This window comes from Rhipicephalus sanguineus, chromosome 3, assembly GCF_013339695.2.
Source record: "Rhipicephalus sanguineus isolate Rsan-2018 chromosome 3, BIME_Rsan_1.4, whole genome shotgun sequence".
NCBI classification, from domain to species: Eukaryota; Metazoa; Arthropoda; class Arachnida; order Ixodida; family Ixodidae; genus Rhipicephalus; species Rhipicephalus sanguineus.
In genome coordinates this window covers 33623555-33644575 of record NC_051178.1, presented here as the reverse complement: position 1 = coordinate 33644575, position 21021 = coordinate 33623555, and the positions used below count along the sequence as shown (strand labels likewise).

The 21021-nt window shown below is 44.9% G+C and overlaps 1 protein-coding gene across 1 annotated transcript in view; it reads left to right on the top strand.

Annotated features, from left to right (window-relative positions):
- The first annotated feature begins 861 nt into the window (after window positions 1-861).
- LOC119386538 (uncharacterized) overlaps window positions 862-21021 on the top strand; it is a 75246-nt gene continuing 55086 nt past the window's right edge. Inside the window, exon 1 of the mRNA XM_037653805.1 lies at window positions 862-903. Coding sequence (XP_037509733.1) covers window positions 874-903 — 30 coding nt within the window. The 5' untranslated portion in view covers window positions 862-873. The remainder of the gene's footprint in view (window positions 904-21021) is intronic.

Below are 21021 nucleotides of genomic sequence, written 5' to 3'. Positions count from 1 at the left end.
CACGCTTTACTTTCGTGTTATTCCGATTCCTATGAAGGAGGGATCAACCATCTTTTGTTCCCTTCGCTTTACTAAATATACATGTGAAATAAACATAGGCAAATTATACCATGCTCTTTTGTGTTTATTGGTACTGTGACTGGCTATGAAACAACAAAACCCGTTAAATAACAATGCATTTTGTTTTATGTGTAACGTGTGTGGCCGACTCCTGCGCCATTTTCTTGATGCAACGTTGCAAAAGAAACACGTAATGCTTGTCAGAAACGTGTATGTTGAAATTTGTGTTGCCGCCGCCTAATGAATGAAATATTCATAATATAGGTATGGAAAAAAAATGCAGCCCACGCCTTGTCTGTCCGTGTGTCTTTTTAAACTTGGATTTTAATTAGCTGTTTAAAAATTGTGGCTCTATTAGTTTATTACGGTAATGTGAGAAATAATGGAATGTGATTAGTCTAAAATTTCTTCCCGTCAGCCTATTCTTCTTAGCTGTAATAGAATGTGCCAGTCCAGAAGCTGCAAAAGGCAGGGACTACGGGACTCTACGCAATAGAGAGCCAGAGCTTAACCCTGACAGGCAACGAACTTCTCTCAACACATCGGGCACTGTATCCCACTTTCGGAAGTATCCCGTATAGGATCGACCCGTTCTCCAAACACTGTGCCATGTCGCACTCAACTAGAGAGGCCACCAAGCGTGGCAGACACGGCCACGTGCTTTCCTCGCAAGCGTGGTGCGTGTCCACCGCGGACGCGGCACGTCATCGACACGGTCCGCCAGTCGCGCCCCTCCCTCCAGCCAATGGCGGCCGCGCACTGGGCTGAAGAAAAGCAGCTGCGCCGTCTGCGGCTGGCACAAAAGCGGCAGGAATGGCGCCTTGTGGGAAACACTATAAGTCGGTGAGTAGCCATTTCTAAATTACCGCGCAATTATCGAATGCATTCGCCCAGCTCATCGCCATAAGCTGTCGTCGTTGTAGAAAGCTTGGCATACTTCGCTATACTTTTTCAGAAATGAAATGACTTTATACTCTACCACTCAGCGCATTCATAAGTTCACAGCACTCCAGAAAGTTTTTTCCGTAGGGGGGGGGGGGGGGGCGGCGTTCAGCTCTGCTTTATTCATGTTAGGGCGTGCTTTTGTATATGTGCGTGTCAAATGTCAAATCCAAGTTCAAAAATTTAGGGGGTTTCACGAACACCTGAACCCCCCAGGATGCGCCGATGAAGTAAGGTAACTAGCTCCGCAATTCAGAGCTCTCCGTTACAGAAGTGTCACAAAAATTCCTGGCGTGCCTCAAAATGCACATTCTCGGAGAGCTGCCAGATAGATCACAAGTTATGTCGTTGATCACATGAAAGTATTAAATTTCTTTGTGAAAAAAAATGCCTTCAGTGGCGTTGTTCATGTTAGAACGTTTTCGATGTATGAGAAGTGTCATGTGCCGACACGACGGGCTGTCTGTCGCTCTTCTGAAACAAACCAAAAGCACAGTGAAAGAACTGGACATTTCCTTGACTGGCGATCGGCTTCCATCATCGAAAAAGGAGAAAAAAATTATTATCCCGCCTGCTCATCGAATTTTTTTGCATACAACCTACTATTAACACGATATATTGGACAGGGGGTCCACTCCCTGAGGTATGCGCAAGCGCGTTGGGTCTTTCGACGCATATATAATAAAGACCATCGACCACCATGCATTCCTTCATTGTGAACGAGGCACCCGTATTGGGCGCCGAAACGTCAATTCTGTTGTTTTATTTTAGTTGCAGAGTGTACGTTTTCTTCAACCATAAAAAAGAGACATTCTTTTGTAGACATTCGTTTGGAAAACACAAGGGGATTTCATGTTTGTCCTTCCGTGGGCGTTTTACACAATTAGGTGGTCTTTTTATCCAGACAGCTTCATCCAAAACATTCTACTTCGGTAACTTCACGTCGTGTTTATAACAAATGAAGGTTATTTATTCCGTTGCATGAATACCAAAGCAATAGGTGCTGCATTGGTGTGTGTAACTGGGCGAACTGCTTGATATTGTAAGCGTAACGCAGCATGGACAGAAGCCTAAGGTATGTAAATACACAGGAGAGCGTTTGCCCTGAGCGCTTATTTGCTTTGTTTATCATTTTCGATAGAATAATATGTTCGTTAAGAATAAACAGCGAGATTCTTTTTGCAAAGAAAAACTATCGATACAGATACTTGGGTCAGGGGGAAGACACGTTCACCTTCTGTACATACGAAGCGGTATCTATAGAATCCTGAGCAGTTTATAGCCTAATTAAGGTTACTTAGCTTAATTAATACGGCTCTGCATATGATTTGTTCTATTCTACCGCTTGTGAATTAGCAAGCGTGAAAAGAGGAACATAAGATTTTTCGTTTGAGTTGAAGCAGAGCAGATTTCTTGAATATGAATGTCATGTGCTTTTTTCTAAACTGGCGCAATGTTCCTCGCTTATCTGCGCAAGTGCTGAATCGTGGAATGATCATTCGCAAGCAGCCTGATGCTCACATCATTGCAAATATAAAGTGGACAAATATTCGATACTGATTGCAGAATGATCTACTTATCAGCAGTTTACATGGCATGCTATATCGATGAGGAGGCCCTGTGCAATTACTCGCCGCAAGATTAAATCATTTTATTCGCGTGATTTTCTCTGTGGACCCAAAAGGATAAACAACGCTTCAGTCAGCTGCGAAAACACCGCTGGAGATAAGCATTCCTCGGCCGCGTCCCCTTCGTCATTGATGCGGCTGCCGTTCTGTTCTCGCTGTCAACGTACATATGTGCATATGTGCCTCCTCCGTGCTCCTGCTGGCTCCCATTTTCGGCGGACTTGGTATTTCCGCTTCCGTTCCCACACCGCAGAAGTTTGGGAATTTCCCTTTCTTAACGCTGCTGCTGCCTTCTTGGACCGCCGTCGCTGATAGGTGTGCTTGAGGTATATTAACCTTCTGCAAGCGTGGCTGTTTAGTCTGCAATAAAGCGAAGCGTAAGTGTGTGTTCATTACAGTAAGTGAGTCATTGGCAGTGACTCACTTACTGCAATGTACACACACCTATGCTTCGCTTAAGTGACATTGGCAGTGAGTGACTTGATAGCTGGTTGGTGTAAGCCGTTTACCACCTAGCACTATGCGTTTCCCTATGGACTTTTATGCGCACACACACACACACACACACACACACACACACACACACACACACACACACACACACACACACACACACACACACACACACACACACACACACACACACACACACACACACACAGACAAATATATATATATATATATATATATATATATATATATATATATATGAATTTTTAATGATAGAAATTCTTCATAATCATGTTCTTGTACCGTTTGTCAATGAAACTAAAGGGCCCTACGTATTCCTTCGCGGAGGTCCTTGTAATGTTCTGCGTTTGAATGGCCACGATAAGTTTGCGAGTTATAGACATTTCCGGTGCTCTCCGTTGCAAATGGCATAAACTGCCAAATTATGAAATACCTGCCCAAATAGAAGACGTTACGTTACATACACGCTTTTAATTAAAAGGAAGCAAAACTCCAACTGAAGGTCCCAACGTTACTGCACCCGAGCAGTTCCATCTTCAGGGGTGAGATGACGTGATGCGTCGCGCTGCTTATGCAGTTGAAACGCGATTTAACGCAGTGATGACCACGCTCGAATTTTTTCGTTTATGCGGGAAGTTTGGAAAATCGAGAAACAGACTTTCCGGTCCTCCTATATCTAAAATTGTAGCGTAGCGGCAGCCAGAAGCTACCATGGAATTGATCTCGCAGCCAATTCGTCCCTGCACATGTGAAAATACTTGGAGGACGCTTAAGCTTCGCTTTGAGGAGCAGAAAGCGATAGCGTAATCGGGCCCCGTGCGCATCGCGTTTTCAACTGCTAGCCTAGCTTCGGTTCTCGGTGGATACGTCAACCGTGCCGTAAGAAAACGAACGTCTGTGCACGTAACATTGGCCGTTTCAAACCATCCTAGAATTCCTACTGCAAGAACAGTTATTTAATGCCCACTAAGCCATAATTCTTCTTTTTGCGAATCAGCGAGGGACCCACTACACGTCCGTAAAGCAGCACGCTAAACTACGCAGCGGCTCATTTTGTTGATGCTTTTGCAGCTGATGACGATTAAAGGTGTCTGAACGAGTTGTAATAGGTGGGCATTCAAAACACTCATTCATTGCGGAATTAACATGTTTTGACGCCTGGGGCGATCCTATGCCTCTGCCACTCAATAATATATGCGTTAAGGAGGCTCCTCCCACTACATGGCATTCATGTAGTGTTTTTTTTAAAAATCAGTTTCAAGCAACAGCGTGGCTCAGCGTGCCCTGCTTGCCACGAAGACGGCCTGGGTTCGATTCTCAGTCAAACCGCAGTGTTTTGTTATTATTGCGATAGCAATTATATGGACAGTCTCGGCTGGTTTTTTCCGTCACCGCCGTCATGTACCGTATATATATATATATATATATATATATATATATTGTCGCGTGATTTATTCACGTAGAAACTACTAGAACGCCGAGGGACGTCAAGGGCCAAGATCCAGGCAAGCGCAAGCTCGGGGCGCGTGGCTGTCGCTCGCACTGTGGCTTGCTTTCTTGGCTCTTCGTCGTCGTCACGTATTGTTCACTGCATTATATATGTGTATATATACATATATATGTATATATATATATATATATATATATATATATATATATATATATATATATACACACATAAGCGACAAAGAAAAATAATTCAGAAATACTTTCCCACGCGCGGAATCGAACGGCCGACCTCTCGCTCCGCAGCGCGCGGCGTTAGACGGCTAGGCCACGAAGAGTGCCGTCTTTCAGCATGCTAACGGCGAGCTATTTATATACACCATTTACTTCAGCGTGCTTTCTTACTCACCAGCGAGATGGCGCGAAGCGTGCGAGGGGCGCGCTTTAAAGGTCATCGCCCCGCACGTAGCGTTGCGCGCGCGCGCTTCGGTGCACTTCGCCCTACGGGGCGTGGTCACCTGTGCGCCTCGTGGGGCGAGCAGGGGGGTTGCATGTCTTGTGCTTTCACCACGATGTCCGCGCTGAAGTTACTGAGCGTACAAAGGTCACTTCACTCGCTGCAGCGGCCGCGTTTGCGAAACGAGCAGGCTGTTCAAACAGAAATAAGTAACTGTGACATTTGATAGTTCGCGCTCGCCCTGTGTGTGTTCTTTTTGGTGCGTCCTTTGCGTTTGAGCGACGCGCTGGAAATTTCGAGCTGCTTTCCATTCTTCGCCTTACATTCCAATTTGTTGCAAATCGCAATCATTGCTTCGCCGTTGCGGCGAAACTGTGATTTTTTAAAACTTCATTTCCATCTTTCTCAATTTTTCGGCCAGGGACAAGATGATGATTTTTCGCTCACAACCAACGACACCGACGCCGACGTCGGAATTTCTGCGAAACGAACTCTTTAACACTATCGCGTTAAAACTGGCGTGGGAAGCCGGAAAGCGGCACGGACATCAAGCTTCCCATGTCGTTGGGATCAAAGTGTCTGCTGTCCAGGTAGACGTGAAGCTATGCCGATATACGAAGACGTGGCCAGTGAATGTCATGATCGTGCGTGCAGGCCGAGTGAGAAATGTGTGAGGAGACGATCCGTGCTACGTGTCGCATAAACCACGAAATATCGAAATCAACATCCGCCGCCTCTGGCAGAATTTGGTACGTAAGAGTGCAGAAATCAATGTTCACTGTTTGTGAATGAGCTCCGTCAAACTAAAGCTAGGGCCGGGGCTGGGCGCCTACATGCCTTAACACGATAGCGTTAAAGTAGACGCTCGAAGAGGAAACCATTTGTGGAAAAATTGAAGGAAATCACCGTATTTCACCCATATGATTTCAGGAAGAAGATGGTTAAATTGGATTTGGTGCCAATTGGGGTTGAGAACAACCTTAAACTCTATCAATCCCAAACTCTATCTGCAGGGTTCAAAAGCATAAAAAGTTGGCGGAGTTGGTGTGGCAGCATAATTGAACATTCGAGCGGGAAGAGACAAGGATGAAGATGAGGAAGGATAGGACGTGCGCCTGTTTACAACCGAGCTTTGATCGAAGTGAACTAATAATCTTTTATGCATATTTTTCATCGGTTATAATAAATAGGTATAATATTTTAAATATGTATAATTTTCATATTTATAATGTTAAGTTTGTATGATATAAACATATTTATAATATTTTATACAATCTGATGTTTGTCAGCATACGTATTTTTACAATCGCTTATATGTTTTGTTCGCTTCAATAAAAGTTCTCTTGTTAGTAGGCGATCATCCTGTCTTTTCTCGTCTTCGTCCTTGTCCCTTCACGCTCAAATTTCCAATTATGCTATCAGCAGGGCAATGAAAATTTCTTCGTTAGATCGGCAACTTCGTAAAATGAGGTTTCGTTAAATCGAGTTTGGCGCCTTGAAAGGCGCACAGGCAGACGTGCAGGCAGGCTCACTGACACTTTTCGTAGACATTGGTCGTAACGGTTGCTGTCGAACGATTGATGCTATCCAGTGTCTGTGAGATGCAGCAGGATTCTCAAAGAAGCAGCCGCCGGTGGTTGCTCTCTTCAAAAGCAATAGCGCCGTCGGTGGTAAAAAAAAAAAAGTAGTGTTTTTGCTCAGCAGTGCCTTCTCTGTTTAGGTGTTGCCAAGCTCTTTCTGGGAACAATTTTGGGTGGCTAGAACATGACATAATGCATAAGGAACAGGTAATCTTGTACACATGTTACATTCATGTCCACGGGAGCGCGGTCTTTCGTGCGAGGGTTTAGGACAGACTTGCGAGCGGCGCCAAGTCCAGCCCTTTTCAGTCCACGAGCTAAAGTGTCGTTGACGCCTCGAACGTTTGAACTTGAGACACAGCGTGGTTGTGACGTAGCAGCCACTTGCTTCCTTTCATTCTCGTTCCTTCAGCAGAAGGTGCGGTGAATAAATGAGCATGCGCTGTGAAGTTTCCCGTGAGAATGCTTCGCTTCAGTAAAGCGCAGCCGTTCGATCGCGTAGTGTATGTTAGTTTCTTTCTCGCGTCTCGCGTTTTTGCTGGCATTTTCGAGTGGCGTTCTACACAAGGTCACGCATTACTATGTTCTGGTATTCCCTAGAGTTGAGAAGACGAGAAAATTCTTTCGGCAATCATTACGAGACGTCGGCTACTTCAGACTTTGGCTAACATCAATCGCTTGACACGAATCGTTCCCACCGCTTACTGCCAATGTGGCTTAGGCGTAAAAAAACACGCGATATCAGTCAGTGTATGCAAAGAGCTTCACTTCTTTCGCAGGCACTGAGACTTCTGCTAACACAAATATTAGGTAAATAAAACTATGTCTTCGCGTCTGTATCGGCAGGCGTTTGGCGCGTGGCATCCCCACCGACGCGAGCTAATGAGGGGGTTCCGACTCCCTCCCACACGTAGCCATGCGTGACTGAGTCGCGTCCGCGGGAAAGGGATCCTGACTGTTGAGCTGGTGACGGGCGATTCGGCCTTTCAGAACCCTTGGTGGAGGTACCACACAACATTGGTGCAGGCTTCACGTATACGGCACTCCCGGGCTCAACCACCCGGAAAAAATCGGCGGTCGCCTTTTCCTGCACCTGCAACGCAATAACCTGCAAACCACATACTTGCGTTCGAGAGCCCTGCTCTGGCACCCCCCTCCCCCATCCCAAATCTCATGTGGCTCAAAGACACATAGGCCGGCCATAGGTATGCGGTTATGCTCCACACGTGATGAAATTTGACAGGAACAGTGAAAATATACACAAAAATTTCTGGCGCTAACCTTTGCTAAGTTAACCACGATGAAGACATACTGTTTGTTATAGTTCCTGATACTAATACAGAAATCACATCTTCGGGCAAACGTGCAGCGCGGCACAGACAAAGGACGAGAAACGGACGACACGAGCGCTGACTCTCAACTGAGAAATTTATTTCGGTAACAAACAAAAATGCGTTTAAGTCACATGGTGATTGCCAGATAAACAAGAGAAGCGCGGGAACAAGCCTTTCAAAAATTTTATTTCTTTTTATGCAGTGCGATAGAGGTTTGGCTGACACAACGAGCGGCATCCACGTGCATATGATAAGCTTCGATGATCTCTTGGCTTGTTTGATCTTTATTTTTGTACATCCCGGCTGTTTCTTGAAACAAGGGTTCACATTTGCATCTGCTGCAGTGGGCGGCCAAATTAGGAGTCGTAGAATTTTTTACGGCACCGTAGTGTTCTCTGAGGCGAATATTCAAACATCGATCAGTTTGCCCGTAATACACCTTGCCACAAGAGAGCGGAATTGCATAAACTACCCCAAAGGAACAAGAAACGAACTTACGCGTGTGCTTAACCTGATATGATGTGACTGGCTTGCGCTTAGATTTGTTGGCCAGATGGCATAAGCTGGCTAACCTGTTCTTCGCGGAAAATGTGACTTGTACTTAATATTTAGATGCTGCCTTCTTTAAGCCGTGCGCCATCCGGTGCGCGTAAGGAATAACTGCGATTTTTTCTTTCTTTTCTCTCAAGGCCTGGTCAGTTGAGGATTGCGTTTCATAAACTTTTTAAAGCCATTCACAAACAGAAATAACTGTGGCCTTTGGGAAACCCGCTTCTTTTAACCTGTCTAGCTGCCGTGAAAAGCGAAACTGCGCGACTTGGTGACACGACTTCCTGAGGGCGGAACCCAAGCGTGTAGCCGCTATGCCCCTTTTTACCAGTTTTTAATGAGCCGACGAAAAATCTAGAATTGGCTTGCATGATCTAGGGTTGTATTCCCAACACAAGTGCTGCGAACTCAATTTTAATTTCAAGTCTAAAAACTGGATCTCATTGTTAGAAGGCAACTCGTAAGTGAATGCCAAACCTAGTCCACCTTCTTGAAAGGTAGCAAATATCTTGTTACCTTTGCCAGACTTCGCCAGACTAACTGTGCAACCGCGTAATGACTAAGTAGTCATCTACGAACCTGAAGATTTTCATTAGCCGTGCGGTCATGGTGCCTTTCAATATTCGGTCAACCTTACCGAGAAAAATTTCGCTCAGAACTGGCTCTACCTGAGACCCGATGCATACACCCTGCCTCTGAATCATTACTTTTTCACCCCAAAGGGGGAAAGTTGACTGCAAGTAAAACGACAGGAGCTCAAGAAAGGACTCCACTGGCACACCACTTTAATCCCTGAAATTCAACTCATTTTCTGCGACACATTCTTTGACACTAGACACCATCTGCTCTTGCGGAAGGAAGTAATAAAGGTCTCTTACATCAACGCTTAAGGCTGCGCAACATCGAAGCTCTTCTCTGCGTAAAAAAGCGACATCTTCCGAATTCTTCAACCGAAAGAGGTCTTCTATGCGAAGCCCTGTAAGGTGTTTTAATACGAAAGTGTTTTATGCCGGGGTCCACCACGGCTCCATGACGTATTTCCGTCACGGCTATGACGTTGCAAAATATAAATACTAACAGTTGGCAAAGGAAAAAAAAAACAGAATAAAAAGTTCCGTCACCCGGAGCCGAACTTGCGACCCCTCGCTCCGCAGCGCGAGGCGCGAAACGATTCGGCCACAAAGAGCACGTTCTTTGCTATGATAGCGGCGAGCTATTTATATACACCGTTTGCTGGTGGCGGTAGTCAGAGATAGTTGGTACATCAGCGTGGTTTCGTTATCACTGAAGAGATGGTGCGAAGGGCTCGAAGAGCGCGCTTTAAAGGTCGTCGCGGATGAGCGCGCGCCTCTACAGAGCGTGGTCGCTCGTGCGCGGGCTTATCTGTGATGGCGGTGGTGTGTACGTCTTGTGCTCTCACCGCAAGTTTGCGATGAGAGCACGAAGGTCACTTCGCTCATTTCAGCGGCCGCTTTTGCGAGAGGAGCGCGCTGCTCACACAGAAATAAGTTACAGCTGTGACAGTTAGTTCGCGCTCGTCCTGTGTATGTTCGTTCCGTGCGCCCTTTCTGCTTGAGCAGCGCGTTTCAAGTTTCGAGCTGCTTGCCGTTCTTCGCGTGACATTACAGTTTGTTGCTGTAGCATTCATTCCTTCGCGCTTGGGGCGAAAGAATGCACAACAAACGCTCAACTACGTCTGCGAAGACACGTTTCACTTTCGTGTTAAACCGATTCCTATGACAGAGAATCAGCCACGTTTTTTGCAAATACCCCGAGACCACATGCTGCAAGTGTTTTATTCTGAGACGATGGTGCGAAAAGGTAGTTCAGGCTTATGTGTTTTTATAGTGAAAAAAATATCTAAACTATTTCTTTTTGTCTCAGACACTCACCTTGATAGCCGCTCTAGGTTCATATCCTGCAACAACTTCTTGGCTTCCTCTTTTACTTTCGTAGTGTGGATGACCACCTCTTTAAAGTTTTTTGCCAGCGCGACTGAAGCTTTTCCTGAGAATTGTTGCTCGTTCAAAAGTACAAAGAAACCTTCCTTATTAGCTGTCATTAATTTCAACTTATTATCTCCTAAGTACGGCACAACTGGCTGAATTCGACAGGTTCTGCCAATTCCTAACTGCCTTTCTTGGGACACACAAAGCACGTCTATGCACTCAGAGACACTTTCCGCATCTTGAACGTGCTTAGTCACAGACCTAACAGTGGCCATCTTTTAGGGGCGAGGCTACTTAAAGCGGCACCCGTTCGTCCCCGTCGTAGTGCGTAACCAGTCTTAACGCTAGTACCAGATCTTGACCTCCAAGGTGGTGCCGGTGGGAGATTTTTCCTGTGCGTTGTTGAACAATAAAAAATTCGCAGCGTGCGCGTTAACTAAAAGCCGAATTCTTCTGTCTCTCATTCCCCATTAGCAGCCATTGGCATGTTCCAGTAGGAAATGTTAGTAGAAGTAGAGTGTAAGTGTTAGCTAAAAGCCGACTTCTGTCTCTCATTCCCATTAGCAGCCATTGTTTACCTCCAAGGTAGTGCCTGGTGAGATTTATCCTGTACGTGATTAAACAATAAAAATTTTGTTCAAAACGCCGTTGATTGATGAAATAAACCAACGAAAGACGCCAGATGTTTTCTAAAAGCAAAACGAAAAGACGCCAGATGTTTCTAAAGCAAAACGAAAAGACGCCAGCTGCTTAACGAAAGACGCCAGATGTTTCTCATCTCCTATCTTTCCTATACGACACCTATAAGTGAATAATACCACAAGAGTAAATGAATAATGCCACTTTAAACCACAAACGCATTCATTGCGATGGCTCTAAAGAGCTGGTCTCGCAGTAATTCCGGTATCGGTGGCGTCGCTGTTTTTGCTTGTGAGCGCAAAAACAGTGTTGTCCTTGAGCGAAAATACGAGGTAGATTCAAATAAACAAGTAATAAAAAAACCTTCGGTTAAAAGGTGACCGGGGATTTGAAATTGTGACCTTTTACCCCGTGGCGCGATGCGTTTAGCCGCTCGGCCACCACGCATACATCCTCTGGCGTACTAAGGGCGTATTTTTACGCTGACAAAAATAGCGTTCAAGAAGACTAAGCAGCTTTGCCAAGCGTCTGGAGTGGTCGTGAATATGGAGAAAACTAAGATTTGGTTAATAGGGAACAAAACCCTCTAGATCTGCTGGTACTAGTTGGAAAAGTGCACCGCTCGGGCGCCTTGTGCCTTTGCATCGAATACGGAACACTGGGCCGCACTGCTCGTCAGCACTCACGCTTGTCAAGCGCGCGTCGCAAGCATGGATGGGGTGAGGAGGACTTTCTGTGTTCGCCTGTGCGCAGGTATGCAATGTCTTCCTTGTCGCAAAGGTTATTTATGTGTGTCAGGTACTAAACTGCTCGTGAGATAAAGATCAGGCTGTGCATAGAGTATTCGCCGCTTTCGTGGGGGGGGGGGGGTATCAATGGGAAACAACGCGTCGGGATATTTTGTTTCTCCCTTCAGTATCTGCTGGGATAATGCATTTGTTTGTACACTAACTTATGCCTCGGTTTCTTTTTTACAAATTGGCAGATCGTTCACACTTTTAAACCACGTCTACCCTTGGCTCTGGCTAACTAAAGGTGGACCTAGAGAATACGTTATGGCCTTCTACTTCGAAAAAAAAAAAAAAACATGCACTTCTGGCCTACATGACTAAATTGAGCATGATATTACAGTATTAGCAATTAAGGGTGTGCAGAATCGTTCCTCCCCAATGCCCTCTTTGCTTGGCGATGCGAACGCGGGTATGTGCCGAGTCGTAGCAACGGAGCGGAGAAAAGATGCAAAGAAAAAGGATAACGATAATAACTAAACGATCCCACCCCGGAGCAGTTGGAGTGCGGACTGACCAGCTCTCAGCTCGAGACTTCGGAGCAACAAAATTCCGAGCAACACAGCCTATATAAGGACAGAATTGTAGTAGGCGCGTTGCTTATAAATGTACCGTGCTTGTAGTCACCCAAGCCATTTTAAAAATACTGCTTTATTGTTGAATTTAGGGTTCTGATTTACTAATGTTTGAAGCTTGATAAACAGCGCGTAGACGAAAACGTTATCTATTTTCGGAAAAAGACGTAATTCTATTCCCATTCCATTCCGTGCAAAAAGCGCTTGAATCCATTCCCATTCCATTCCGGGGTCACGAAAATGTGGAATGATCCCGCGGTCATTCCAATTCCGGAGTGGCAATTCCGCAACACTGGTCGACGGCGGCTCGCATCGGCCCATTTGCAATCTACCCGTGCAGCACGACAAGACTCACAGCCTCGAGAAGGATGCGTTCCTAGAGGACCTGGTTTCGATTACGGTTGACGTGGACACTGGAAGTATAAGAAGGTGTAGCAGCAGCGTGTCCCAACGTGTCTCGCTTTTGCACAGCCGGGTGAATCCGCCGCCGCTGCTGGCGTGCCCGCTTATGTAGTTCCTGCTGGTGTATCTCCCGAAACAGCGGTTTGAAACGGTGAAAGCTATTTCTTTTCCGTGTTTTGCATGAATAACTTGAATTCGGTACGAAACTAAACGCTCAGAAATTCGGAAAAGGAGAATGAATTCTCCAAGTGTCGGCGGCGACGGCATGCTGGACAGGCAGAACAAATGTGAACATTTTCGACGCGCGCGAACACGGTTTTCCGGCCGCTCTGGCACTTTCGCTTACTCTTCGCTTCTCAAGTGTGAATGCGTCATTAGGGCCTATCGACGCGCTAGCCGCACACCCGCCCCGCACGTGACGGGACACCTACCGCCCGCAAGCGGAGGGCGAAAGGGCGGAACGGAGACAAATTCCCGCCCACGTGGTACCTGCATGAGCGCCTCTGACGCGCACTTTGGTTGGACGACGCGACGACTGTTGAGACTGGCAACCGTTCCGCGGAGCTACTGTTTTCGAGGTCGGCCACCATCACCAACAATAGAAGACGCTGGCGTGTTCTTGCACATATGGGTTCAAGCCGCCGTGTTTATGACGAAAACGAGGCTTTTGCATTCTCAGATTGGGGTTTTCTGCCGCATGTGTTGCGTCGCCGCGGTCATCTGTGTTCGAGGGATATTACGCGCGCCTTTTTGTTGTTGTTATCGTTCTTGTTACCGCATACAACTCGTATCGCTTGATTTCATCCTGCGCGACGACAATCTTTTACTTATGCTATTGACGGCTTGCAGGTATGTGGGCGCAAACGCACGCAAACACTTTTTATGACAAGGAAGAAAAGGCCTACAGCAGTGCTGACAGTATCGAAGATGCATGTATCTTCGATACTATTTTAGATACTCTTTGGGTATTTGGCATCTGTATCGCAATACGTCTCGCAATACGTGTATCAGTATCTGTATTTCCGATACGTTGAAGAATGTATCGTGTATCTTAAGATACCAGATACTGCGACCGCACCACCACCGTGCGAAACAATAAACGTTGCCTGAACGCCGCTTCTCAAGCTGATAATGCTGTCACCAGAATAAAACTAAAGGCTGTGACATTATTTTATCTTTCCACCAGAGTTTTCCAGCGAGGATAGGCGACGAGCTGTGAGCGTCCCTATTGGTGGAGCAGGGTCAGCTGCGCGAACGTACAAGCGCGCGAACGTACGCCCAGCCGACCTTTCGTTTTAGCGCTTTTTATTTTTAGTTGTGTCAGTGCCGTGACACTTGGCACTTAGCAACTGTCCTGAGCTGCGTACTCCAATGCGCGCGGCGTCTTTCGCACACATTCTGATGTCGCTGTTGTGTCATTATCGAAGTTTCTCTTACGGGGTGCTTCGTTACGAAGTCTGAAGAATGCAAGCATGGGGGTTTGCTTTGCGTCTACTGTCTTTCACACATCGGCGATTAGGAGGATCTCGCGGATGTAAGTTTGGCTTACATGCACTAAGATTAACTTGTATGCAAATAATATTCCAAGAGCTACAGCACCATCGGTACCGATGCTGGATCTAACAGAACAAGCATTCACATCACGATAGTTATCTTGGCGTCTCTTTATTTTATTCAAAGAGTTTTATAATCATAATTTGATTGTTAGCAGAAGTCATTTCTTAGCTGTCCTTCTTTTCCATCTCACACATTATATATGACTCTATATAGTTTTTTCTGGTCTGCTTACTGCAACATGCCTTTAAGGTACTGCCAAGGTAATCTCTCTGATTTATTCTTGCTTTTATTTGTCTGCGTCATTTCTGCTACAGTTTACGTACTTATTGTCCACTTGAATTTACTGTTCTGTGAAGGGGACGTTGAGAGCAAATATATAATAAACCGGGCGCGCCTGGCGTATACAGTAACAAAAATTCTGCTTACTACCATGTAAAATCGAGAAATTGAGTTTAATAACACAAATTATTAGGAGCCATTTTAAGTATGTTAGCAAAGGTATTCTAAAAACATTGTTATACCAAATGCTCCGTTTTTCTCATGAGCGTCCCAACGAGTCGTTTTGAGCTATTTTTGCGGCCGCCGCGACCCGAAGGTCGCGGCGGCCGCATTCCGATGGAGGGAAAATGCTAGTGGCCCGTGTGCTTATATTTGTGTTTTAGAACTCCAGGTGGTCAAAATTTCCGAAGCCCTCCATTACAGCGTCTCTGATAATCACATCTTGGTTTGGGACGTCAAACGCAAAAATTATTATTAGCTCTTGGGGGGTGCTGCCTGTATCGTGTTTCTATGCTTATTCGCTGTGCTTGATACGCAACCGCTTTTCTATTTTACTTAGATAAATTTGTTTTCCTTGTTTAGGCTTCCGTAATTTTATTACTGTTACTAATCACCAGGTAATCGGGGCTATAAGTGGCATTAGTCTCAATAGCGGCGGTGTCCATGTGGTGCTTTGTGCCACCATACAATACGTCTGAATCGTTTCTGGGCGGCACATGTCCTTGGTGACGTACATCTGCCCGGTGATCCGTTATTACGAATCCGTAATACGTTTACGGGTAAGTTAGAACTCCACAGTGGTATTTGCACCATCGCGCGGAGGCTTCCTATTGAAGTTCTTATGATTACATGGAAACCCGCTAGCTGGTCGGCAAGCAGAGGAGCGACTCCCGTCAATTACAAAAACGAAAAGCAAAAACCTGTATCATCGATGAGTATAAAGTGATGTCATGTTAAGCAGCTAAACGAACGCCAATAAGTTGTTTTGAATTGAAACCTTGAGCAAGAAGTACAAAATTTTTGAGATACTAACACACATGCATTCAAGTGAAACAAAGCTGGTCGCAGTTAATACGTTTTCAATCGAACATTTTCGTGCGTAGGCATTTAGTGCCACATTATATAGATATGTAATAACAAATGTGCGAATGTATCGAAGTATCTTCAGATGCAACTGGAATGTATCGTATCGGATGCATTCATTGTTGTAGTATCTTGTATCTGTATCTCAAACACTTCTAGCCTGAGTATCTTGTATCGTATCGTGATACAATTTCAAAGTATCTTTGCCCAGCCCTGGCCTAATAGCGGCAGTAGCATTGCATGCTCTGACGCCACGATGTTATCTGCGAACGGCTAAAGAAGCTCTATCGTTGTAGAATCGCTCTATCGTTGTAATTTATATCGTTGTACACACATTGACAAGTCAGTGCTTTTATTCCGCACATGGTTCAGTTCAGCTTTGACGGTCAAGTGGAGAGGCTTAGCAGTGCCGGGTTTCCTCCCGCTCTTATCAAGGCTGTCGCGGAATTGTTGAAGACCCTTAGAGGTAATGCAAAGAAACAAGAGCTGGAGCAAAGCGAGAGGCGAACGTTTGATTCTTCCACATATGCACAAGATCTCGCACGACCTGAAGAGAGTGGGAAAGAAATTTGATGTGAACGTTTACTTTCCTGCGCCTTGTAAATTGTCCCGTCTCTGCTCCCTAACGAGCAACAACAAAAACTTTGGAAAGAAAAGGCTGTGCAATAGCTCACAGAAATATGTCTGTGCCCTACAAAACGGAAGTCGTCTGTGAGATTCCATTTAGCTGTGGTTCAGTGTATGTCGGGCAGACGGGAGGTTGCATAAATAAGCGTTTGCAAGAGCACAGCTACTCCCTCACTCAACACAGTGGGATGCACCTGCCTAGGCATTGCCAGTTTTGTAAAACGATAGGAAAAGGAAAATGCGTGCCGCTTTTCAGGCAGGCAATCATCATCGGCCATGCAAAACAGGCAGAGAGGCACGGGAAATAATCGGAGCCTTGCATATTATAGGATACGGGCCTCATAAGTGTACCAGTGAAGCTTTATTACACCTATACAAGAAAGAAGTTGAATTTCTTGTTTGTTAAGTTGTCTTACACGATGTACGGTCATGTTTGTTAGTGCGCATGCGCTTTGCTGTTATGGGAAAGAGGCGTCATCCGAATAAATGAGTTGTTAGTCTGCGCTGGTCTCGTCCACTTCTTTCTTCTTGTGTCCTGCATGTAGGCGTAGTTTTATGTTTTCCATGTCTTACCAACTTGCTCCCCACCGTACGCTTCTTGAGTAATGGTAAGTCATTATTAGTCCTTTCTTAGCAGTTTGAAGTGATTGCTTTGCATATGGCTCCTGAAATATGCTATCATCATCAGCAAACAGCACCACCTTTTTGTTTCGGTATAATTCGACATTTTGTCTTCATGGTACAGTATCTTTTCGTAAAGGAAAACAGAAGTTTCCGAGCAGTCCCACAAACACCCCACGAAAATGGCCATTACACGATCTCAATCTTTCCTTGATACGTGAGATACTCTATCTCATGGTTCTCTACTTTTAGTATCAATACAACTTCAGCAACACCACCTTATTGCGAAAAAAGTTTGTTTTTGTCTGTAGTAATTTCAAATGTTGTTCATGGTCTTCCATTTTCTTCAACCAGACAATGACAGCATCTACATAGAAACTGCAAAGTGTTTTTAATTGACTCTATTTCTTCTTGTCACAGTGGTGATGCATACTGCAGCATCTAACTCATGCATTTACAGTGGACAAAGATTTACAAGGGCACACATGGCACTAATGCCTACAATACAAGGTCCAGGTGGCTGACCATCTGCCACTACATTTCATTTAAGAAATGTAGAGTACAGGAATAAAGTGCAAAACGTCAGCACAGGCTACAAAACTGTGGAAAACGCATGAAATGGCATGAACAGCTGCCCAGTAGTTGTATTTTATCTCAAACCTAACAAAGATAATCAACTTGCTAAGCTTTGAAATCGGTACTGTGGTGTCATGCATGGAACGGTTTGCCTTCTAGCATAGCTTCTTGACAGATGATGAAATGAAAGCTCATATGGTGTAAATGACAAGCTGGGATAGAACATTTAGCCACACCTACTGCATACATACTAATTGCAACCTGCCACAAGTTGTAGACAATTAATTCATTTATTGTGTTTGCACAACTTTTACCATCCTCCAATGAAAGGCGATAATGCTTGCATTGTTATCATCATTCTCAGCCAGGTTTAGTCCACTGCAGGATGAAGGCCTATCCCAGTGATCTCCAGTTCGCGCTATCCTGTACGAGCTGATTCCACTTTATTCCTGCGAACTTCTCAATTTCGTCACTTCATCTTCATCATAGAATAACAGAGAGCTGAGCTAGTTGGTAAGTATTCACTCTAAAAAGACAGGGCGTGCAAACAAGGACACAAGAAAGAAGTCAGGACACCACAAACGCCGACCAAGCAAATAGCAATTAAAGAAGCCAAAGAGGCAGGATTGTTCAGATAAGTAGGAGAACACGGAAAAGGGCTCAGAGTACTAGAAATGAAGCTTAGAATAACAGAGAGCTGAGCTAGTTGGTAAGTATTCATTCTAAAAAGACAGGGCGTGCAAACAAGGACACAAGAAAGAAGTCAGGACACCACAAACGCCGACCAAGCAAATAGCAATTAAAGAAGCCAAAGAGGCAGGATTGTTCAGATAAGTAGGAGAACACGGAAAAGGGCCCAGAGTACTAGAAATGAAGCTTAGAATAACAGAGAGCTGAGCTAGTTGGTAAGTATTCATTCTAAAAAGACAGGGCGTGCAAACAAGGACACAAGAAAGAAGTCAGGACACCACAAACGCCGAAGAAGCAAATAGCAATTAAAGAAGCCAAAGAGGCAGGATTGTTCAGATAAGTAGGAGAACACGGAAAAGGGCTCAGAGTACTAGAAATGAAGCTTAGAATAACAGAGAGCTGAGCTAGTTGGTAAGTATTCATTCTAAAAAGACAGGGCGTGCAAACAAGGACACAAGAAAGAAGTCAGGACACCACAAACGCCGACCAAGCAAATAGCAATTAAAGAAGCCAAAGAGGCAGGATTGTTCAGATAAGTAGGAGAACACGGAAAAGGGCCCAGAGTACTAGAAATGAAGCTTAGAATAACAGAGAGCTGAGCTAGTTGGTAAGTATTCATTCTAAAAAGACAGGGCGTGCAAACAAGGACACAAGAAAGAAGTCAGGACACCACAAACGCCGAAGAAGCAAATAGCAATTAAAGAAGCCAAAGAGGCAGGATTGTTCAGATAAGTAGGAGAACACGGAAAAGGGCTCAGAGTACTAGAAATGAAGCTTAGAATAACAGAGAGCTGAGCTAGTTGGTAAGTATTCATTCTAAAAAGACAGGGCGTGCAAACAAGGACACAAGAAAGAAGTCAGGACACCACAAACGCCGAAGAAGCAAATAGCAATTAAAGAAGCCAAAGAGGCAGGATTGTTCAGATAAGTAGGAAAACACGGAAAAGGGCTCAGAGTACTAGAAATGAAGCTTAGAATAACAGAGAGCTGAGCTAGTTGGTAAGTATTCATTCTAAAAAGACAGGGCGTGCAAACAAGGACACAAGAAAGAAGTCAGGACACCACAAACGCCGACCAAGCAAATAGCAATTAAAGAAGCCAAAGAGGCAGGATTGTTCAGATAAGTAGGAGAACACGGAAAAGGGCTCAGAGTACTAGAAATGAAGCTTAGAATAACAGAGAGCTGAGCTAGTTGGTAAGTATTCATTCTAAAAAGACAGGGCGTGCAAACAAGGACACAAGAAAGAAGTCAGGACACCACAAACGCCGACCAAGCAAATAGCAATTAAAGAAGCCAAAGAGGCAGGATTGTTCAGATAAGTAGGAGAACACGGAAAAGGGTTACTCTCTGTTATTCTAAACTTCATTTCTAGTACTCTGAGCCCTTTTCCGTCTTCTCCTACTTATCTGAACAATCCTGCCTCTTTGGCTTCTTTAATTGCTATTTGCTTGGTCGGCGTTTGTGGTGTCCTGACTTCTTTCTTGTGTCCTTGTTTGCACGCCCTGTCTTTTTAGAATGAATACTTACCAACTAGCTCAGCTCTCTGTTATTCTAAGCTTCATTTCTAGTACTCTGAGCCCTTTTCCGTGTTCTCCTACTTATCTGAACAATCCTGCCTCTTTGGCTTCTTTAATTGCTATTTGCTTGGTCGGCGTTTGTGGTGTCCTGGCTTCTTTCTTGTGTCCTTGTTTGCACGCCCTGTCTTTTTAGAATGAATACTTACCAACTAGCTCAGCTCTCTGTTATTCTAAGCTTCATTTCTAGTACTCTGAGCCCTTTTCCGTGTTCTCCTACTTATCTGAACAATCCTGCCTCTTTGGCTTCTTTAATTGCTATTTGCTTGGTCGGCGTTTGTGGTGTCCTGGCTTCTTTCTTGTGTCCTTGTTTGCACGCCCTGTCTTTTTAGAATGAATACTTACCAACTAGCTCAGCTCTCTGTTATTCTAAGCTTCATTTCTAGTACTCTGAGCCCTTTTCCGTGTTCTCCTACTTATCTGAACAATCCTGCCTCTTTGGCTTCTTTAATTGCTATTTGCTTGGTCGGCGTTTGTGGTGTCCTGGCTTCTTTCTTGTGTCCTTGTTTGCACGCCCTGTCTTTTTAGAATGAATACTTACCAACTAGCTCAGCTCTCTGTTATTCTAAGCTTCATTTCTAGTACTCTGAGCCCTTTTCCGTGTTCTCCTACTTATCTGAACAATCCTGCCTCTTTGGCTTCTTTAGTTGCTATTTGCTTGGTCGGCGTTTGTGGTGTCCTGGCTTCTTTCTTGTGTCCTTGTTTGCACGCCCTGTCTTTTTAGAATGAATACTTACCAACTAGCTCAGCTCTCTGTTATTCTAAGCTTCATTTCGAGTACTCTGAGCCCTTTTCCGTGTTCTCCTACTTATCTGAACAATCCTGCCTCTTTGGCTTCTTTAATTGCTATTTGCTTGGTCGGCGTTTGTGGTGTCCTGGCTTCTTTCTTGTGTCCTTGTTTGCACGCCCTGTCTTTTTAGAATGAATACTTACCAACTAGCTCAGCTCTCTGTTATTCTAAGCTTCATTTCTAGTACTCTGAGCCCTTTTCCGTGTTCTCCTACTTATCTGAACAATCCTGCCTCTTTGGCTTCTTTAATTGCTATTTGCTTGGTCGGCGTTTGTGGTGTCCTGACTTCTTTCTTGTGTCCTTGTTTGCACGCCCTGTCTTTTTAGAATTCATCTTCATCACCTGCATTTCCCATTCCTTGGTAACCATTCTGTTGCTCTTACTGTCCACCGGTTGTCTGTTC